General features: G+C 41.8%; 1 protein-coding gene across 2 annotated transcripts; it reads right to left on the reverse strand.

The window, feature by feature from the left end:
• Positions 1-392: 392 nt before the first annotated feature.
• SENP5 (SUMO specific peptidase 5) lies at positions 393-15,596 on the reverse strand. 2 transcript variants are annotated; one of them, XM_037407389.1, is made up of 9 exons: positions 14,027-15,596; positions 10,525-10,630; positions 10,228-10,375; positions 9,563-9,610; positions 7,518-7,595; positions 4,771-4,908; positions 3,024-3,107; positions 1,577-1,627; positions 393-1,503 (listed from the first exon to the last, which is right to left on the reverse strand). In XM_037407389.1, the coding sequence occupies exons 1-9, from the start codon at positions 14,982-14,984 to the stop codon at positions 1,375-1,377; spliced, it is 1,740 nt and encodes a 579-aa protein (XP_037263286.1). In that variant the 5' UTR covers positions 14,985-15,596; the 3' UTR covers positions 393-1,374. The 2 variants fall into 2 exon arrangements, with proteins under 2 accessions (XP_037263286.1, XP_037263287.1); XM_037407390.1 differs by having other exon boundaries at positions 1,331-1,485.
• Between the last annotated feature and the right edge of the window lie 4,154 nt (positions 15,597-19,750).

Genomic DNA, 19,750 nt, shown 5'->3' on the forward strand with positions numbered 1-19,750 from the left:
TAGCACTGAAAATAGTTTTTCTCTGGGCTTACACTTTCTGCTGTGTTTTTCTGCCAGATAAGGTATTTGCTGGCCGTAAATAGTAGCGGTCCCATACAAGTCTCTTCAAACAAAACAAAAGTATCTCTCTTCAGCAAGGAGCACATCACAGTTTACAGACCAAGGCGAAAAAACAAGTGTCTCAAGATCCACTGCCCTCACTCACCCCTGCCCAGTGCACCACCACCACAAAGTTCTGAGCTGGACTCCCAGCCTCCCACCCCCCGGAGCAGAATGACATAATCTTGTGGTTTGTACAGCACCCACCACAAGTGCTATTATTTCCGACCAGACCCATCAGTGCTACTGAACGCAAACAAAACTAGGAATGTTTGAGACAATCAAACAGCAGATGCAGCAGAAATGAATTAATTTATATTTGAACAAAGGCAAAAGCCAATGGGAGGTTAAAGACAACAAGCTCAAAGGGAATTCATTTGAAGACAGAGCTGAAGGAGAGAGGCTGAAATGGTACATTTCACTGCATATTGTGGAACTGAAAAACGACTCAAAGCCATCTGAGATTTAAACAGTTATAGCCAAGGAGTTTATCTTAGTATCTAAGCTGTGACTCTTCAGGGCCAGCTTTATAATTCTCCTTAATACACACATCATGGAGACTTCTGCAGCATATAGGAACATACCATCAATCTGAGTGACTGAACACCTCTGTACTTTTTACTATACAGACAAGCTTTATTTGTGCAAAGGCTGCATTTTATCTATAGGGACAGGCTGATAATGACAGCTGGATAAGTGTTAACAGAACAAACTTTATTAGCAACTTGAACTATTTAAAAAAGGGGTCTCCACAAATTAAATCTGTAAATGAGTTTACTACCCTAAAAAGTGGTAATTGGGTATTATACAGCCACAACAGGGACAATGGAGCTATCAAATAGGTTCTAGCTGTTCTTTTTATGGCATTGATTTTTTTGATACATTCAAAGCATTATTGCATCAGAAAACATATCATGCATCTTTATGTTTCCAGACAAATTCACCTGTGTGTCATTTCTAGCTACATCTCAAAGGTGCACCAAATCTATAGTTTTATGGTTTTAGTTGCATGCTTTGCCTATATGCATGCTGAGATAATAAATATTAAATACAGGAAAGAACATAAGAGAACCAAACTGACATTAGGAATATTTCACGGCAGCTCTGTTATGTTCTGCCAGTTAAAGAGCTTGTCAAAAAACTGAGGTAACAACAGTGGCCACACCACTCAGCTGAGAATCGCTCAAAATTCACGGAACTTTCAGAAATTCAAGTACACAAACACCAGCTGCAACTTGTCAGAAATGCCAGAGAAATTAGGTTGGCTGCATTTTATTAGTCTATTAGCTGGCGTTCACACAGCTCCTTGTAAATCCTTTTTCTCACTCGGGGCATATCTTCCTGGGAGAACTGAAAAGGCTGGTCTAAGGCGAGGCACTTGCAGTACTGAGGAAAAGGAAAAGGCTTGATTGAAAAAAAAAGATATTTACTATATGAATAATATAGGGCACTGATATTTAAAAAGCAGCACTCTTACCTGGAGCACAAAAACCCCACAGTCACTGTCATTTTTCTGTTGTGGAATGCACTAAAAGGAAAAGAAACAAGAAGAGACATGTTAGATCTTTACTTACCCTTTTATTCTCTAATTCTCCCTTAAAGTCCAAAAGGAGATTCAGCATAACTATCAGTCATCCCGTTCTCAGAACTAGCTGTTCTGCAGCACTAGAAACTGGAGTTGTAATTACTTATTCTGATCCCAACTTTTGCAAGGTGACACTCAACACCTTGTCAGAATAACACCTAACACTTAGAAAAATATATAGCGTAGGACAGAAAACAAATTACAAATCTTTCTTTCAAGTTTATTTTCTTTTAGCGACCTACACAGAACAGCTTCTCAATTAGTTTAAATAAACATTTGTACAGCATTATCTGCTTTACACAGGACCAAACTATATCAGCAAAGCCACGCAGGCCTAGAGGAAGACTACTCTCAGCATCCATGCTACCAGCAGTGGCTTTCCTCTCCCAGCCACACCACAGGGTCTCAAAGAACACGAAGAGTGGCACATCATCAGACAACAGGAGCGCGCAAGGCAGTCTCAAATGATAACTTTCAACCTTCGTTATTTCTTTAAATATGCTCAATTTTGACACGTGGAGCTAAAAAGTCCCACTCGCTAGTGCTGCTATATCTCTGGCACTTGAAGAGGAAAAGTAATTATTTTTCTTCAACTCCCAGATCATCTAATTCACAGAATACAGGAGGACAAACTCTGACTGCACAGGGTGTGCATGAGTGCAGAGAGGAATCATTTCATTATTGTTTCAGCATCTAAAAATAAACCTGCACGAGGAGGGAGCTGTTGGGAGTACGTCTAGTGTGCAATGACCTGTTTTATATCTTTGGAGCCATTATGGGATGGCTACGCAAATCACATATTCCCTCATTTACACTACACAGAAGTTATTTCCTTTTGTTGTTGCCAGACTTTGTTTACTTGTGATCAAATGCAATGTGCCACAAATAGCCCTGGAGACCAAAGCCCTCTCTCCATAGCAAATATAAAATATAGGCAGCTGCAGCATTAGTCTGTTCCCTCCCTCACCAAATCCCATTCATTTGGCATAGCTCAGGACAGTCCTTTCAGGAGAAGCGAAGAAGCTGCGTCTTCAGTTCATTCAGTCCTTGACCTTGTGCCAACATGGGCACCACTACAGGTTTCGCTGCAGGGATATTTAATTGCCTGGAGAACAGGCTTAGATCACCAAGTCACCTGCAGAAAGTACTAAAGACCTGGTAGGAGCTGAATGAGTGACAGAGCTCTAATTCCCAGGTGTAACCACCTTTGTGGCTCCTAGCACCCTCCACGTGGTCAGCATAGAACAATTTACTACTTGTGCAGATATATGGGTTTAGAAACAACCTCCTGAAATGTCTCAGAAATGCAGACTCCAGGGCTTGAAGTGCTGCCATTTACCTTTGTCACAGCGGTCTGCCAACCCTGAAGAAACTCGGGGCGATTCTTCTCTTTTGCTTCAGTCAGCAAATACTTTCGAATGTTCTTTAAAAAGGAAAGGAAAAAAAAGCAACAACATTATTCACCAGCTAAAGAACAGCAGAGAGACACTGACTTCTTTGCTGGTAGCCTTTTGACGAGGACAAATACCAGGTGAGCATTAGGAGCTGAGCTCAGATCCAGAGATAAAGAAATGAACTCTGGTGGGTACTGTGCCTTCTACCATCCAGGCTCATTTTGGTCTGTCACGGGGAGCTTTAACACCCCTCACCCCCACCACACACTGGTATACTTAGTACTAGACTAGCTGTGGCACTCAGGCACAGAGTCAGAGTGCTCTCAGTCACGCGGAGACACGCGGTGCAGTCTGGCGTGTGTTCTCTCCTGGCTTACCTGGCTGACACCAAGACCCTTACATTCAATACGATAGCATTTTCCTGCCTGAATCTCAATACAAAATGCTTTGAGTTCTGCAGCTAATCAACAAAGCCCCAGGGAGAGTTTTAGTGACATACAGGAAAAAATAGTCTGACACAGGCGAAGAAAAGGAAGCAAGATAAATGAGCCTATGGTCTTGGGTTAAGCAAATCCTTCTACTTCTCTGTAAACAGGCTGGTGTTTTATAGCACAAGTTAAACACACTCTAGCACACCAACGTTCACCTTAGTGGGTGGATCACACTGGCATTTTGGGTATCAGCTGCCCTTCCTCTAGAAAGGGCAAGAATAAAAGCATCTCATGTTTGTGAGACATTTAAGTGCAAATGCCTCGCCTGGAGCCGGATGGGAGAGGCCACACTGCAAGACTGTAGGGCTGCTGAGAGGGACCCCTGGTTTATGCTGCAAGTTCAGAAGCTGGAGAGCATGAGGTCTCTCGCTCCCAGAACAAACATTAGCTTCATCCTCAACAAATGCCAGCAGGAAACTAGTATCTTCATTCAGAAGTCCTAGCTGGGAACTCTCCTGGGTACAATAATTACTACTCTTCTGTAAGCCAACAACTACACACAGTCAAAAGTAGAGGGCTGCTGCATCAGGCAAGCAATTAAGTTGACAAAATTAGCTTTTGTAAGAGGGTCATTACAATTTGCTAGTCCCAGCAAAAATCTCCTGGCTGCTCTCTATCAGGAAGACTGATAATTTAACTCCAATATTCAGGTTGCAGCTTCAAAAAAGGTTGCCGTTTTATAATCAGAGGTACACACCCCATACCAATGCAGACAGAGGAAAAAGGCAACACGCTGTTAATAGCGCAGTAACACGTAAACCCCAGTGGGCAACACTACAGCATCTTCAGTCCTGTTCTCTCACCCAGGCAACCTTCCCCAAAAAGGACCATAATTTATCATTTCCTACACACGTCTCCCTTAACAGTTGAAAGAATTGCCTTTACTCTCCCCTTCTGGCTAGCCTGCTTCCCTATGGCACGGGGCTTTGAGCCCCTGCTTTCTGTGGGAGTGACAAGACAGAGCCACAAAAGGTGTGCCAATTACATGGTAGGCTAATTAGACAATAGGCAATCTGACCTCAACTCCCAGCTCTGGTGTGACCCTCAAGTTCTGTGCTTCAGACTCCTCAGCAGGAAAAGCTGATTCTTATTTCATACATGACGGGACGACAGTAGACATACTGCATTTAAAGTTTAAAGCTGAACAGAAAAAGGGGGAGGGAGGTTGTTCAAACTTTGCAGACACAGCTGTAACTCTTACCTCTACGCAAAACTTAAAATGAATGCCTTGGGAATCATAAAATGAAATAATTCGATTGGGGATGTTCACAGTAATGAGGGACCAGTGGACTTCCAGGTGAATAGGAATTAACAAGAGAGTCTTTTTGAACAAGTCCACCTGACAAGAAGAACAATATACATTAGAGACAATTCCACAGGCAGAACACAGCAAAGCAAAAGGTTAATCATATCCAAGTCTCCTCTCCGCCACCCTGTAACTGAAGAATTCTTTTGCCCCTCCACTCTTTCACCACATTCCTTGTGTTTATCTCATATACAACTTACCAGCAGGCACAAAAATAGTTACAGCCCAGAAAGTTGCGAAGTATTGTACAGTACCAGAGTTAGTCACTACTGTATTTGTGGCAAAATCCTGCTCACAGTGCACTTTGACAGAGATGTTAAAGTGGGATTTCTTAAGAAACGATGGTAATACAATAGAACCTTCATTTGGGTTAGCTATGTATCTTCAATAATGACACTCCTGCTGTGCGAGCACCACAGATTTCTATCAAAGCTGCATCATGCATGGGTGACAGAAGCAGTTCTGATTACAAACACCCCACAAAACCAGCAAGCTGGTGCAGTTTGACTCCCTCTGCTGTAACACAGGCTCTGTGACTGTCAGGGGAAACCAAAGAAGGACCGCGTGATGCTTTGGTGAGCAGAGGAAAGGAGGGGGTGAAGGCAGAGCAGATTCATTCTTTCTTGAACTTAACTTCGTAGCAGATGTACTGTGGTCACAGGCAAGCAAAGAAGGGAGAAGGTCTTAAAGTACGGAACAAGTAGAACAGATACAACACCCCTGGCGTCTGTGTGGCAGATGAGCCCTTATGCTTTTGTAAGTCAGCCAAGCCAGGGCCTTTCGTGATCTTCCTTCTCCCGGTTCCTCTTGAAATAAGTGTCTAATTGCTGGGTTTTTGGTGGTACAGTCCAGAAAATAAGCAAAAATAGAATACTGAACTAAATGAACTCATCCTGTGGGAAGATTTCTGTGCTGCCTTTTTTTTTTTTTAAGTACTGTGCAATTTGAACAGTATATAATTGCTGTGCTACTGGTAAAGGCAGGTGGTTTGTAGGAAAGAAAAGTGAATTTTTTTTGAGTAACAGTGGGAAGCTGAAAACACAAAAAGGTCTGAGTGTACACAGCAGTTACCAGCCTCGCCTCGCTCACAACAGTACTCACTCACAAGCATGGATGATCCCTGCTCCCACCTGCAGAAACTGCTCCCTGACCAGATTACAACACACTCACTACACAACAATCCATCATTCTTGGAGAGAAGCAAAGAGATGTCAGCCAGCAGCAAGCTGAGGCCACAAAGGAAAACTGGAATAAGATAAATGAACTACATCTTCTGTGATGTCCAGCAATAGCAGAACCATGGTAAACTCAAGGGTCTTCATGTGACCCTAGTTGTGGGACTGCTGCAGGCATGCAAACTTCTAGCAGAAGAGTGGATAGAGTCAGCCAAGAACTGGAAGGGTTTTTAGTTAAGACCTGATGTACAGAAAGAATGGTGGCAACCTAGATTCGCTTCACCAAGGCAGTGCAGCCAGCTAGCTGACACAACAGTGGATCAGAGCAGGAGTGCCAGTGTGGGCAGATGGGACAGACACAAACAGGAGCTTTGAAAACACGGCAGCTAGGTGCAGAAGAGCACGTCCTAGGCTCCGGCTTTGTATATCCCAGGAAAGCACATTTATAAAGCCTGGTACAATACTCTGATGTGTTTAAAAAGCAGAAACAAGTTTGCCTTAATTGCATATTGCAGGACTAAGCAGTCTGCTGAATCCTTCCAACAAACTGCTTAATTCTCATTCTTGCTTTGGAGAGTCTTCAGGAATTTAAATGTCTGAACAACTGTCCTGCTCTCATCTGGTCCCCTCCTCAGCAGCAACAGGAATACAGGTTCTGCTTTCAGAATCTACCTTCACTTCTGGGGTTTTTGCAAAACTTGGGTTGCTGGAGAAAAAGAACTTTTAAAGCATCTGGGAATATTAGGCACCAATATTCAGACTCTTTTAAAAGAGATTTTAATAAATTATACGAATAGATTTTATATTTGGATAATGAGTTCATCTCTAGGATTTCACAGATGTGTGCTATTTAAGTGCTTCTGCAGAAAGATCATATATTCAAACACGGTCCTTGATTAGTCTTGCCTCATCTCCCACATTAGAAAGGACAAATGTTCAAAGGGGGGGTGGTGGTGGAAAGCACACTGTTCTTTGTATTAGCTACCTCAGGAAATATCACAAGCCATAATCTGGTATGGGTTCTGGAAAGCAAGGTGAAGTCTGCTCTTGCCATGTTAACAACAGTTTGGCTTATTGGTCTCTAATTTCTGCTTTCTAGTACCTGTATGTGTTACTCAGGAGTAACAATTTGATTTTATCACACAATCCCAGGTTAAGCTAAAAGGTGCTCTACCATAGATCGGCATACCTGGTCCTGTCAGGAGCACCGAGAGACATTTTTTGCAGATAAATTAACGGCTTGCATGAATGTACACAGGAGACAATCTACCACTAAAGATTAAGCCATTCAAAGTACATTTTCACAACATAATCATACTAACTTGACTAGTGCCATCCTACACCTTTTATTAACCTCTCCCCACTTTGTATCATTCCTTTGCAAACACCTCCTAACCCAGTTTCAAGTTAGTGATTCAACCCAGCCCCAAAGAACCAGAGCACTGATGACACAAAGTTAAAAGATACCTTTTTAGTCCATCGTTTTACCCCATTATATCCTTTGGTTACGAGCTGTCTATGAAAAAAGCTGTTAAAGAAATGAACCTAAAAAAAGAGAGAGAGGAGGAATGAGCACAGAAATCTTCATGCAGAGTCATTCCCCTTCCCCCAGGATAATTTATACAAAACAACTTGTAATAAGGCAATATTTAATGCAGGTTTAGAAACAGAACCCAGTAGGGACAAACAGAGGCTTTGCCAACCTAAACTATTGCTGTTCTTCAGCAAGCAAATAAAGCAAGCCTTATTTCCCTATAATATATGATGTAAGCCACTGCAGCATTTATATTTACGCTTCTGTACCTCCGGGCATATCGTGTTTAATTTTTGCTGGGGACAGACTTGGGAGAAAAACACCAGGATAAGGCGTTATGAGGTTTTGTTCTGCTTTACAGGTGATTTTTTGCTGGGGACAGACTTGGGAGAAAAACACCAGGATAAGGCGTTATGAGGTTTTGTTCTTTACAGGGATTAAAGAACATTGGACTGGCAAAGTGAGGGTGGTGGAGAAGGGAGTAACTTCTGGTTTTACTTGCTGGCAGCTCTGAGACTCAAAACCCAATATTATTAAAACAGTTATGAGATTTAATCCAACAACACACTCATTTGTATTCAACTACTATGACCAGCTCCAGACAAAAAACAATATTCTGCTGTTTAAAAGCATTTTTAAGTTATACCACATCCATTTTATAACTAAAAACCTACACCTATGGCAAAAAAGTAGGCTCGTGTTAAAAAAAAATAAATTATCTAGCTCCAGGTTAACACTATTATTCCCTGTGCTTAGCTTCTTGCAATTACAGGAACAGATTAATACAAATGGAAATCTGCAACAGCTGTTTTTAATAATTCTGCTAGTGTAGAGGTGGTAGAAGGCTCGAGTTATTACTTAAAAAAAAAGTTAGAAAATTCAGCATCTGAAAACACAGTCTAACACCCATTAGCTATGCCAACAGACTTCAAAACCACATTCTGAGGTACCAGCACAAAATCTCCCATGAGGATTTCAATTATGCACTATGAAGAAAAAGCAGACACAAGCAAACAGATACAATCTCCAATACCACAACCCTAGCACACGCTTGGGAAGTACAGAGAATACTAATGAAGAATCACCATCACCACCAATCAAAGCAACAACGTTCTTTCTTCTGAGCTTGAAGATTCTAAGAGCTACATTATGCAGAGCTCATCTAAGAATGGCTTTGCTTGCTTCTTCCTTTGTGGTCTCACCTGAAAATCATTCAGCTCTACTAGTAAACAGATGGCTTTTTATAATTGCCACTGCTGCAAATTTAGTCACAGAATGGGGGTGGGATGGGGGATGTTTTCTTTTTTTTTTTTTTTTTTTCTCCAAACTGCCACCAACAGACACTGCTGTTGGAAAGCTGTAACCATTCTGTTGAGGATGCACAAACCAAATTGCCCTGCAGAGTCAGTTCTGCCAAGGAACCAAGCAGCTCTGCATCAATTCCTATTCACCAGGCAGGCAAGCTGGCAGTTTGAGCTGTTAGGGCCCCCAGAGCTATGAGGTGGGCAGGTGGGTCAGTGCAAGCAGCACATGTGCATGGTTCAAATGCTACCATTCACGATTTGTCATCTCAGCAGAAATCCTTCTTAGTCAAAAATTTCAGCTGAAACATCAGACTGGTGAGCAAGGGCATGGATAAAAAAAACTTTTTAAGCAGGTATGCTGGGGACAGAAACCTCTAGGAGAGAAAGGATGGGCAAAACCAGGGCATCTGTCTTCTACAGGTACATCAGTAACATCAGGCTACCACAGAGACCACCTGCAGAGCTAATTCAGTAAGTTCCTGAAACAAGAGCAACAGCACTGAAAACTGCACAGGAAAGGAAGAAAATTTGACAGCAGATAGCAACAAATTATAATGAAACCACTCAGAACATCCCTGAGCTAAATCTCTAATCTGTATCTGAAATATTCAATGTTTCACCCTTCCCTCTCAATCTCTCATTAGGTACATTTGCATAATAACAAAACCCCTCACCTTGTCAGGGACTGCATCCATTACGAGTTCACCATACATGTTAATTATCTGTAAGAGTTAGTAAATATTTGAATATGTACAGAGCAATTTTGTAACCCCCAAATTCACAAGTTCCCATAAAACGTAGGACCCTTCACACTTGAAGCAGCAATAAGGAGGTGAGCAATTATAGCAACACTTTGCTGTAGTCTGAAGGACGAGCACTCCGGAACTAAGTGGTCGGCCCGCAGAGAGACTAACTGGCTGCTTGAAGTCTGCCTCAATCTGAAATGCAGTTTAATTCAATTTAAGACTACTGGTGCATGCCCTGGGCACTGCAGCCGCCTTGGTTTTTTGGCTGTGGGCCAGTCTGCTGCTTCACTCTGCTGTTCTTGTAATCTGCTCAAGCTTGGGGATGGGGCAAGATGTTAAAACCTACGTGGGTAGCCACTATTTTCCCAGAACAGTGAAACATCATTTCTTCAAAAGGTAACAGTTTAGTTGTGACACCTCTCATCTTCCAGACTTGTAACTGCTATTATTGTGCCTATTGTAAAAGCTGCTCACCATTTCTCAAGTGCAAAGTAAGGATAGTCCACCTGTAACGCAGCAGAAGGTGAACAACTGATACCCTCACGCGGGCTAAAAAGGGGTAAGGAAGCACATAAACACCAAGCATCTCTGACCTGGTCATTCAGCCAGTTCTGGCCTTCCAGTGTTGCTAAATCATCCATATCTAGCATGTGCTTATTATAGAAGACCCGGAAATCGCAAGTAGAGGTTTTTGGATGTTTTTCCCGATACTTCATGATTTCCCTGGTGATAAAAGGTTTTCTAAAACAGGATTGAAAAAGTAGAAAAAATAATAAGTCAGGGTCATGTCAAATGGACTTCTGTTCTGCTAGGTGTTAGATGTGGAGCATGCAGTAGCAATACAAGCAATTTGTCCTTTACAAAGTCTAGAATTTGATACTGCTACACACCTATGGGAGAAATCTTCATTGAAGACTTCTTTTAATCTTCCCATGACATCTTTTTCACAGAGTGGTACTAAACTGCCATACTTCTTCATAACTTCATCTAGGAATCCTTTAAATACACCAGAAAAATGAAAGTGCAAACATATAAAAAACCTTCAGAGTTCACTAGTCCGATAAAGCAGTCACTGCTTCCAAGTACGAGCAGCAATCAATCTGCACCCAACCAACACGTAACACCACACATGGCAAGTATACATTTAAGAAAAATAAAGCTCAAATTGGCAACATTAAATAAAAACGGGGGCAGGGGAAGGAAGACAAAAATAAAAAAGCAGGAATCTGATCACTCGGCTTCACAGGAAAAGATCAGACTCCATTCTTGCAACATACACACATCTCTACATCAAACTAATTATACCAGTGCTAAAGAATCCACCCCCCTCCCTATTTCAATTAACATCTTAAGTAATTTTTACTGCAACATGAAAAGCCATCAGTTTCTGCAACAGTTTTCATTGAAAACTCAGTATCTTGTCCTTACGGTATGCAGAATTACTCTCCTCAAATGTAAGCAGCCTTGGTTGGCAGAGCGTTTGCAGTCTGTTCAGCTCCTCTGCTGTTACCATCGCAAACAGAAAAGACACCAGACACTTGGCAAGTTTAACTAATTCACCCGTGTATCCTAGGGATGGCACTTAAGGTGACACAGACAGCCATGCCAGCCTGCCACTGCCTGAGAAAGCATTGGGCAACCCTAACACCAGAAACAAAGATATTAACTAGGAAATAATGAAGGGATGAATGCTGGAGGAATTAAAAAACCTAGGAAATAAGTTTTCTTTTTTTTCTCAGACATAAGACTGGAACACTGGAGACATAAATCCCACCCAAGCATCCAAAACCCTTCAAGAATGAAAGAGAATGGCAAACAAGATTTCAACACCTGCTAGTGAATAAGAGAAAAAAATCCACCAAGTTGTCCAGCTTTCTGAAAATGAATTTTCAAACGCAGCAGATAACACACCTTCTGTGTACAGAAAGCTGGATCTGAGAGTAGAGTTTAGAGAAATCGCACTATCCCAAACTCCAGGATTCTTCTCAGGCCAGGGTGTGATGGCAGAGCGCACCACTGGACACTGCAGTGTACATTCAGCTCTCTGCTTACTAAGGCTTTAGCAATATTTCCTGGAAACTTCCAAAGATCAGGATGGGAAGAAGCAAGATGAGAGAAACATCTGACAGACAAAAAGTGCAAGAACAGCAGTAAGTAAAAACTAAAAAGGGACAGAGACCCAGAACAAAGCAGAAAGAGCCAAGAAAGCAGTGAAGATACAGCAAGAAGTACACCCAGATGTGTGAGAGAAGGAAGGGAGGACAGAAAAGTGAGATCAGACAACAAGGAAGCATTCTTCACAGGAAGATAATCTTCCTCGCAACTCTGCCACACACTTGCCTAACGACTTTTATCCTTACATCTTAGTACACTGTGACAGGGAGAATACTTCTCACTGGCTAGAAGTCTAGATAGATGATGCATGGGGCTTACAAGTGTACGTTATTCTCTTCTAATATATATGTGAATTTTAAAAGGTTTTTACACATACACACAAAGGGACTATTCTTGTAGTTACAACCAACCGCAGCAGAGCTCCAGGAGACCTCTAGCTAGACTCTGACCTCACTTACACTGGTGTAATTGAGTAACTCAAGGAGGAAAATACAAAGTTCAGACCTGATGCAAGACACCCATCACAAACAGGATTTACCATGGAGCTCTGTTTGATACGTAAGAGCGCATCAGAATGCACTAAATGCTGCAGCCCATTAACCTTGGAGCTCAGCTGCTGCAGAGAAACTCAAAACCCAAGACCACCTCTAACATTTATATCTCCTTCACACATCTACCCTAGGAACTCTTGCCAGGCTAGCAGTACCTTTTAGGGTGCAGTTAATTATTATTTATATACATTTATGAAGAAACATGAACTCCTGCACACAGTTATAGCAAAATTAGAACTCCTTTTTTACAGCTTTTCAGCTGAACTCAGCATGAATGTGTATGTAGTGTAGACCTGGCTTCAGTCCTCGGACAGGAACCCTCAACTCCGAAGAAAATGGCAACTGGTCTCACCTACTTTCATGCAGAAGCTGGGTAAGAACTCTCTTAAAATCGTCAAGTGTGCAAAAGTTCAATGCATTTGCTGTCTGTCTTTTCCGTTTTATTTATTTTCAGTTATTCAGGCCTCCCATGAACAAGAACATGACTGCCTATCAGGCCACAAAATTTTAACCTTTGCCACTCTGATACAGTCTTGGTTCTTGACTGTTACAGAAGGACTACATCCCTTTTTCTGCTGGACAAACTAAAAATCCATTGCAGAAGTGGTCTGTTCACTGTGATACCAATTTCTCACATAGTGCCTGGTCCTTGCTGGCTCACATAAAGCCACAGAGAAACACATCTCACACTAAATTGCAGATATGGATGGGGAAAGCTAAATCATGTTTTCAGGTCCCATGTCTCCTTCTTTGCTTTTTGCTTTAGAGAATCAATAGCAAAATTGAAGGGCAAAAAAGCAGGCAGAGAAATCGGAGCATCTTAAACTTCAGACAATCCCTTTAACACTAGTTGGCACCGGCTTCAGGTTTATGGGCACCTATGAAGCCAATTTCGCCAAAAGGAAGACTTCAGTTATCAGAACACCACTGAACTCAAACGTTATATTAATGGTACTAGGTAGCACAATGTGTTATTTTACTGCTCCTATGTGTACAGCATGCTACTATACATAAATAAGACACCAATTACTATTTTTACTATGTTCCTCTTTAGAGAGGCTATCAAATACTGCATGCTCAGCACTGAGTAAAAAAATCCCAAAGACTTTTTGTTGAACCTTTAAGACTAGTCTTGCCTTTTTTAAAAAAATACTGTCTAGTAAGATTCATTAAGCCTACTTTATGAAAAATTGCAGAGAAAATTAAGTGACAATGAGCAATATTTGGCTATTAAAACCTGAGATCGATCAAGTGATTTAGTTTCAGTCTAAGACAGAGGAAGAGAAGAGAGGATAAGGCTGGAAGGAAGTATTAGAACACTAAGGATTTTCAAAAACCAATTAAGAGAAATATTTGTCAAACATTTAAAAAATTGGAAGTTTTAACCCCATATCATCTTCTGAAACCAGATGACAAAAGACATTTTAAATGTCTATCAACATTTTCCACAAAAATTCCCATTACATTGTTTTCCCTAAAACAAGAGCAGCAGAGGCACCATGCAACTATTCCTCAAAATAGCTTGTCAGGTAAGCATTGATTTGTCCTTCTTTCATGCAGCTCCCCTCTCTGCAGCCTCACTTCATTAAGTGTTTTGCTAAGCAATGTTTATAATTCACAGTAAGAAACCATTTTAATAAAGGAATTAACGCAACATGTAAACTGCACGATACACCCAGCAGTTTTCAGGAACTCCTGGAAGCCCTAAGATATATAAAAGGTATACCACAAAGCCATGTTGCCAACTGCTCATCAGCCACCCGGGAAGCTTTCTGACCGTCCCTTTTGCCTCCCTTCTGCATTTCTGATTTCAGTCTTGTGCTTTCTGGTGAAGGCTCCTCAAGAGGACTTTTGCAGTAAGGGTGATCCAGTAACTTTGCACTAAAAATGTCCAGATTTAAGGAGCCCTCTACTTCCATCTGGCTAGAGCTGTCCTCATTTTGTGCCATCTCCATGGATAAAGGTCCATTTTCAAAATTATCACTGACATTGGAATCCTGCAAGGATGACTGCAACAGTACGATTCCATCTATACCCATAACCTCATTAGATCCTGCATCATCTTGACCTGAAACAGGAATTTCCTTTCCTGTCACGGAGATGAAAATGTCAGAGCCATGATCCTCTGCCAGAGCCCCGTTGGTCTCCACCTGGTGCAAGGTCTCTGCCTTCGGAGAAGCTCTAGCATGCAGTTCTGGCAGGGCAGCATCCACACGGCCATCCTGCCCTCCGGATTCTGGCTCCTCAGAATGTGGATCAGCACACGGTAACACATCCTGCACGTAGCAGATCTCAGATGCATGTATTTTGTTCTCCTCAGCTAAAGATTTGGGTGTAATATTGTTCATATCTGATAAGCTGTACTGGTTCCAAAGACAGCTACTTTTAGATTTCCAGTAGGAAAGCCAATTACACAATCCACTTTCAAAATCTGGCTGAAGCGTCTCTTGATGGTCCCTTGTAACTTTCTGCACCCACCTTGGCTTGATTTTTCTCAATTTGCAGGTTTTGCTTCTTGCTTGAAGTTCCAGGGATTTTATAATTCTATACCGAAACCTAACCATAGAAAGTTTCTTATGCATCATAAAGATAGATCTCTTTTTTACAGTATGATGGTTAAATTTGTAGCTCTTTATAGTTGTCAAGGGGCCACAAGTTCCATTCCACTCCCTTTGCAACAGCATTTCCTTTTATAGTTGTTTAAAACTACTAGGACTGTGTTGCCCTCATCATTATTGCTCTCCTCCCCGCTATAAACAAAACCACCTTTCTTTACAGGTAAGGCAGCACCATCCGGCGTACCACATGAGACATAATAGATATTGCCAGAGATGCTACTAATAGCCCATTTCAAATTCTTCATTCAAAGGATCTTCACTCTGAAAAAATTCATTGTTGAGTTTTCTTACTTTCCCAGATGGACTTGCACCTTTGCGATAGGGACAGGATCTTTTTGCTCTCAGTAGTTTTGTAAGGAAAACTGTATGTTTCAACAGTAGGTTTTTGATATGTTTCTGCATTTAGAGGCACATCAGGAGCCCACCTGCTTTGGAGCTCAAGTGCCTTCCTTCCGCACTGCTGCCTTCTGTAGTTTGTTGTGATTTAAGCTCACAATCAGGTGAACACTCTGTCTTTTCTTCTTAGCTAGGAAAAATTGCTTTTGGAAGCAGTATTCCCCAGGCTGCCCAAATCCAGTGGTCCATCTTCTAGACTGGGCCAGCAACTGACTTCTTTTCCAAAGCAAGTATCTTCTATGGTTTTTCATTTTTCTGATGCATTATGATCTTGAAAAACAGCTGAAAGAATAAGGGAAATTAATTCAGCGTTATCTGGACTGTAACATAATAGCAAAACACTAAGGCACATTCCTCAGGCAACATGCCTATCTAAAATTCCACTCGTCCTCCAAACACAATCCCATGTTCCCTAGGACATTCTCACTTGCACCAAAAGGAAAAAGAAGCAATAGTTGCAATGGCTCAGTTCATAAACAGGCTTTTCTCATTTACCTTCCCCTGAGGTAAAGCAGCGAACAGGTAATCCCCACCCAGCCCACGCTCCCTGTATATAATTTCTGACTCTCTATCTAGCCCAAGGGTAAATGTCTCTCGATATCCATGTTGTAGAGCAAGCACAGTTAACTAGCTTGCACCAAAAGGCTTTTGAAAAACAAAACTCTGAAGCCCAAGTTAGTCAACAAGTGTCTGCAGATACCCGATTCCACCAGCAAGCCATGTACACCATGTACAAAGTGAACGCTTATTCTTGTGCAATAAATATTGGGAGGCGCTCTGGGGACACTTCACACACACAAATTTTTCCCTTAAAGGAACAGCACTGCACATACCACCACAGAAATTTTGATTCTCTGATTAGATGAAGAATGACACAGTGTACTCTGTGAAGTGGGTCCTCTGTATTTGCAGTAACAGCTCGCTCCGTATGACACTACCACCACCATGAGCTTCTATAACCAGTGTTTATCTTTGCATTAACAAAGCAGTGTCAATACAAGACAACAGTTACCTTAAAAATCCCTTTCCCCACTAAAAACCTGCATCTCAAAGTGTGCAATAAGGATAGATTTAAGTCTACACAGAAGTGTAAAGCCTGCACGGTAGTATCTATTCATCTTAACTACACAAGACAGAAGAATCCAAAGGCAGAAGAATCCAGAAAACACAAGGGGAAGGCATCAGATGCACACACAACATAGGATGTTTCATGCAAATTGTTCCAGTCTCACCAAGTACATCAATCACGTCCTGTATTTTACAACAGTTTGCATTTTCTTAAATTCAGAAATGGACTTTCCCCCTCCTCTATCCAACTGATTCTGACTTACAGACTTACAACAAATTTTCCCTTAGCCACATCTGTCCCAAGCATTACATGTAGACATCACCTAGCTGAAAATAAAGGAGCCTATAAATGGAAATATAAAGTTAGCAATTGGACTTTAAAGGCAAATATGAATGCTAGGCACCTGCAGAAACAGATATTTCAAGTCTGACTTAAGAAGCTCTTCTGCATTTTTCACTTACTCATCTTGGATGTAAACAGCAGGTCGCTTTGTGTGTGTGCAGGAATTGGAGGGGAGTAGAAATGCAGAGATGATGAAAAATATCATTTAGCACTCTGGTAAGATATTGCCACCACACAGAAAACAGCCCAGAGTTCACTACCCACAACCTGGAAAGGAACCCTGCTACCTCCACACAGAGACGTGCAAGACAGTACAGCTTAACCGTATAAGCACTGCAATAGGATCTAGCTCTTTTGCAACCCTCTACTAGTCAGCATACAACTTAGTTACTATCAAAATCAGGACGTAACATCTCATCATGCCAATTTTCTCATATTTGCTCTTCTAGGACTCGCATTTCTCTGCACTAGATAGTTTATGCCGGCTTTTATGCTACAAACTGTTCATGTCTGTCTATTGTGCACCGTACCTACAAAACGGTCCCTGAGTGGCCCCAGTAAACATCAGCCAAACCACAGTATTGCTAGGACAGCTTATTCCAGCTACACTTCCATCCAAGTAGACAAAAACCAAGCCAGCAAAAGCGCAGCATTTTCAACAGCGCCACATATACAAAAGGCTTCTGCCAACAAAGCGAGTCTTGAGTGCACTGAGAGAGCACAGCACGTGAAGGTTTCGCTGCTGCTCAGTCTCAGCAACATGTGCCCAGCACCTGTGCAACATACCTGCCAGTTTTGAAGAACATTCCTGAATGATTTGGAGTCACCACTTTTCTCCTTGCTCTCTCACAGCAAAGTCCAACAAGAAGCATCCCTTCACGGGCACTACCTCAGATGTGGAAGGCAGCTGAGTGACCACTGGTTTTCTAAAAAGCCGTGGATTACACAGGAGCTGAAGCGCCTACAGCTACCATCATTTCACCCATAGTAAACTGAACTAATGATCACAGTGGGAAAAATACTGAACTAGATTCTAGCAAAGATAAAGTCTTGACAACAAAAAGAACCTGAGGCAAACTTGAATTGAGAGGCAGGAGTGGTGCCACAGTTTCAATGCAATCAATTGCAACAGCAATTGAAATAGCTCATTTGCTCACTATTATCATGAAATCCAGCTTCTTAAACTGCAAGAAGTAAAGATCTTAGGAAAGCTATTCTACCCACCTGTTCTGCTTCATTTTTAACTTAGATCATTAAAAAATGCTTCACACTGTAACTTACAGGATTTAAAAATACTTCACATTTGTCTGTGATGCATGCACCAATTTCTCCACATTGAAAGTTTTTTTCTGTACAAAAATGTTTCTCCTTAAAACGGGAAGAAAATCTGACTCCAAGCCATTGAATCAGAGTAAAACCTTCCTGCCCTCCCCTCTGCCTTTTCAAATATAATCAGTTTTGAGTCTGGATCCCTTTAAAGCAAAGGCCTCCAAGGAGCAGTTAATCCCAGTCCTAGGAGCTGAAAGAGTTCACTTTTCTAATAGCAGTATTACTTAAAGAGTGACAAAAGATAATCCATACGCAAATATTTAATTAAAGGTGCTGCTTGAAGAACTTATTTTCCCATCAGTGCTACAAGAGTATTACTGGTTTTACTTGGCAACATAAATCAGCAAGGCAAATGGACTGCTTAAAAGTGCACTGCTAGAAAAGGAACTGAAGTGAACAACGTTAAGACCAAAAAATAAAGCAAGCATCACCCAGAGTTTAAAAACCTGAAGAGAAAGTCACATCTTCATCCCATACACTGACACAGATGAAAAAACTCTGAAGTTGAGGAACTTGCACCATTCAAAGTGTAATTTGGCTAGTATAAGCCATACCTCCATGGCACAGGGATGCTGCCAAGATTACACCAGCAAAATCTTAAAACCCAGGAAAGCCCAAGATGTGTACCTCCCGAAGACCGTAAGTGAAAGTTTACTGTCATTAGTCCTCAACCCTTCTGCTGCATTTGACATACCATCTGCAAATGATTCAATACTGAAAGGCACAATCTCTTTTGCACCGACAAAGACAAACCCAAACTGTTACAGCTCTGTACTAATGGCAGATTCTAGTAATAGATCTGCTTTGTACTCTAAGCTTTTAGAAACATACTTGGGAGCCGCTCAGTTTTCAGAATAGAGACTTACCCCAAGAGCTCTGGTAAGTTACAAGCAAGTGTCGCTTTATATCAACTTGACATAAAGCTCACCTAAAATTCACCTAACACCTACACAAGAGGAACAGAGGAATGCGAGGCCCTTGATCCTTTACCAAGTACCACATTCAGTGCAGATACGTGCTGTATTTCCCTTAGAGCAATTAGCAGCTCACTCCGTTTGCAACTTACATGGTTGCAGCTTCTGTCACCTTCAGTGAAATGAAGTACTGGAAAAGACACTACGCGTTCTCATCTTCCACCAATTTTAAGCCTGTTACAGTTTAACCACTAATTAGTCCTTGGCAGTGCTATTTATTTTTGGCATGTTCAGAGAGCCCAGGTTTTAACTAGAAGCGCAGAAATGGGAAAGGCAGTCCCAACCGACTGCTGCTGACAGGACCCTAACAAAAGGCTTCCATCTGACACCTCATGCCTCAGACCACAGAAACCTTTTGTCCACCCATGCACAGAACAAACCCACAGCACTGCAGCTACTTCATACTTAGATCACCACAAGTTATCTAGGGCTGCATCCGGGTGGTCAGCAGATCAAGAGACACATGCAGCTGGTAATTCAAACACAGATCACTTGCTAACTCTTTGGTTGTTGTTTTTTCTCCCAGACTGCCCAGATTTTAACACTGCAATTCAAAATATAAAATAAGCTTGTTTTGAAGACCATCAGTAACATAAATAAGCAAACAGCCTTGGAAGCGTGGCCTTGTGCGGGCACGAGGAATTCATGCACAACACGCTGCCATGGGAGGCAGCGACTCCGTCAACACCCAGGAGTCCAGCCTTTCCCCACGGAGATCTGGG

The sequence above is a fragment of the Falco rusticolus genome, chromosome 13 (genome assembly GCF_015220075.1).
Source record: "Falco rusticolus isolate bFalRus1 chromosome 13, bFalRus1.pri, whole genome shotgun sequence".
NCBI classification, from domain to species: Eukaryota; Metazoa; Chordata; class Aves; order Falconiformes; family Falconidae; genus Falco; species Falco rusticolus.

Coding starts and splice junctions, on each gene's coding strand:
- SENP5 (XM_037407389.1), bottom strand. CDS start 14,984: ATGCTGTTGCAAAGGGAGTGGAATGGAACTTGTGGCCCCTTGACAACT. Junction 10,631..14,026: donor GTTGGCAACATGGCTTTGTG/GTATACCTTTTA, acceptor GTGTATTTAAAG/GATTCCTAGATGAAGTTATG. Junction 1,628..3,023: donor GGCAGACCGCTGTGACAAAG/GTAAATGGCAGC, acceptor TTTTCCTTTTAG/TGCATTCCACAACAGAAAAA.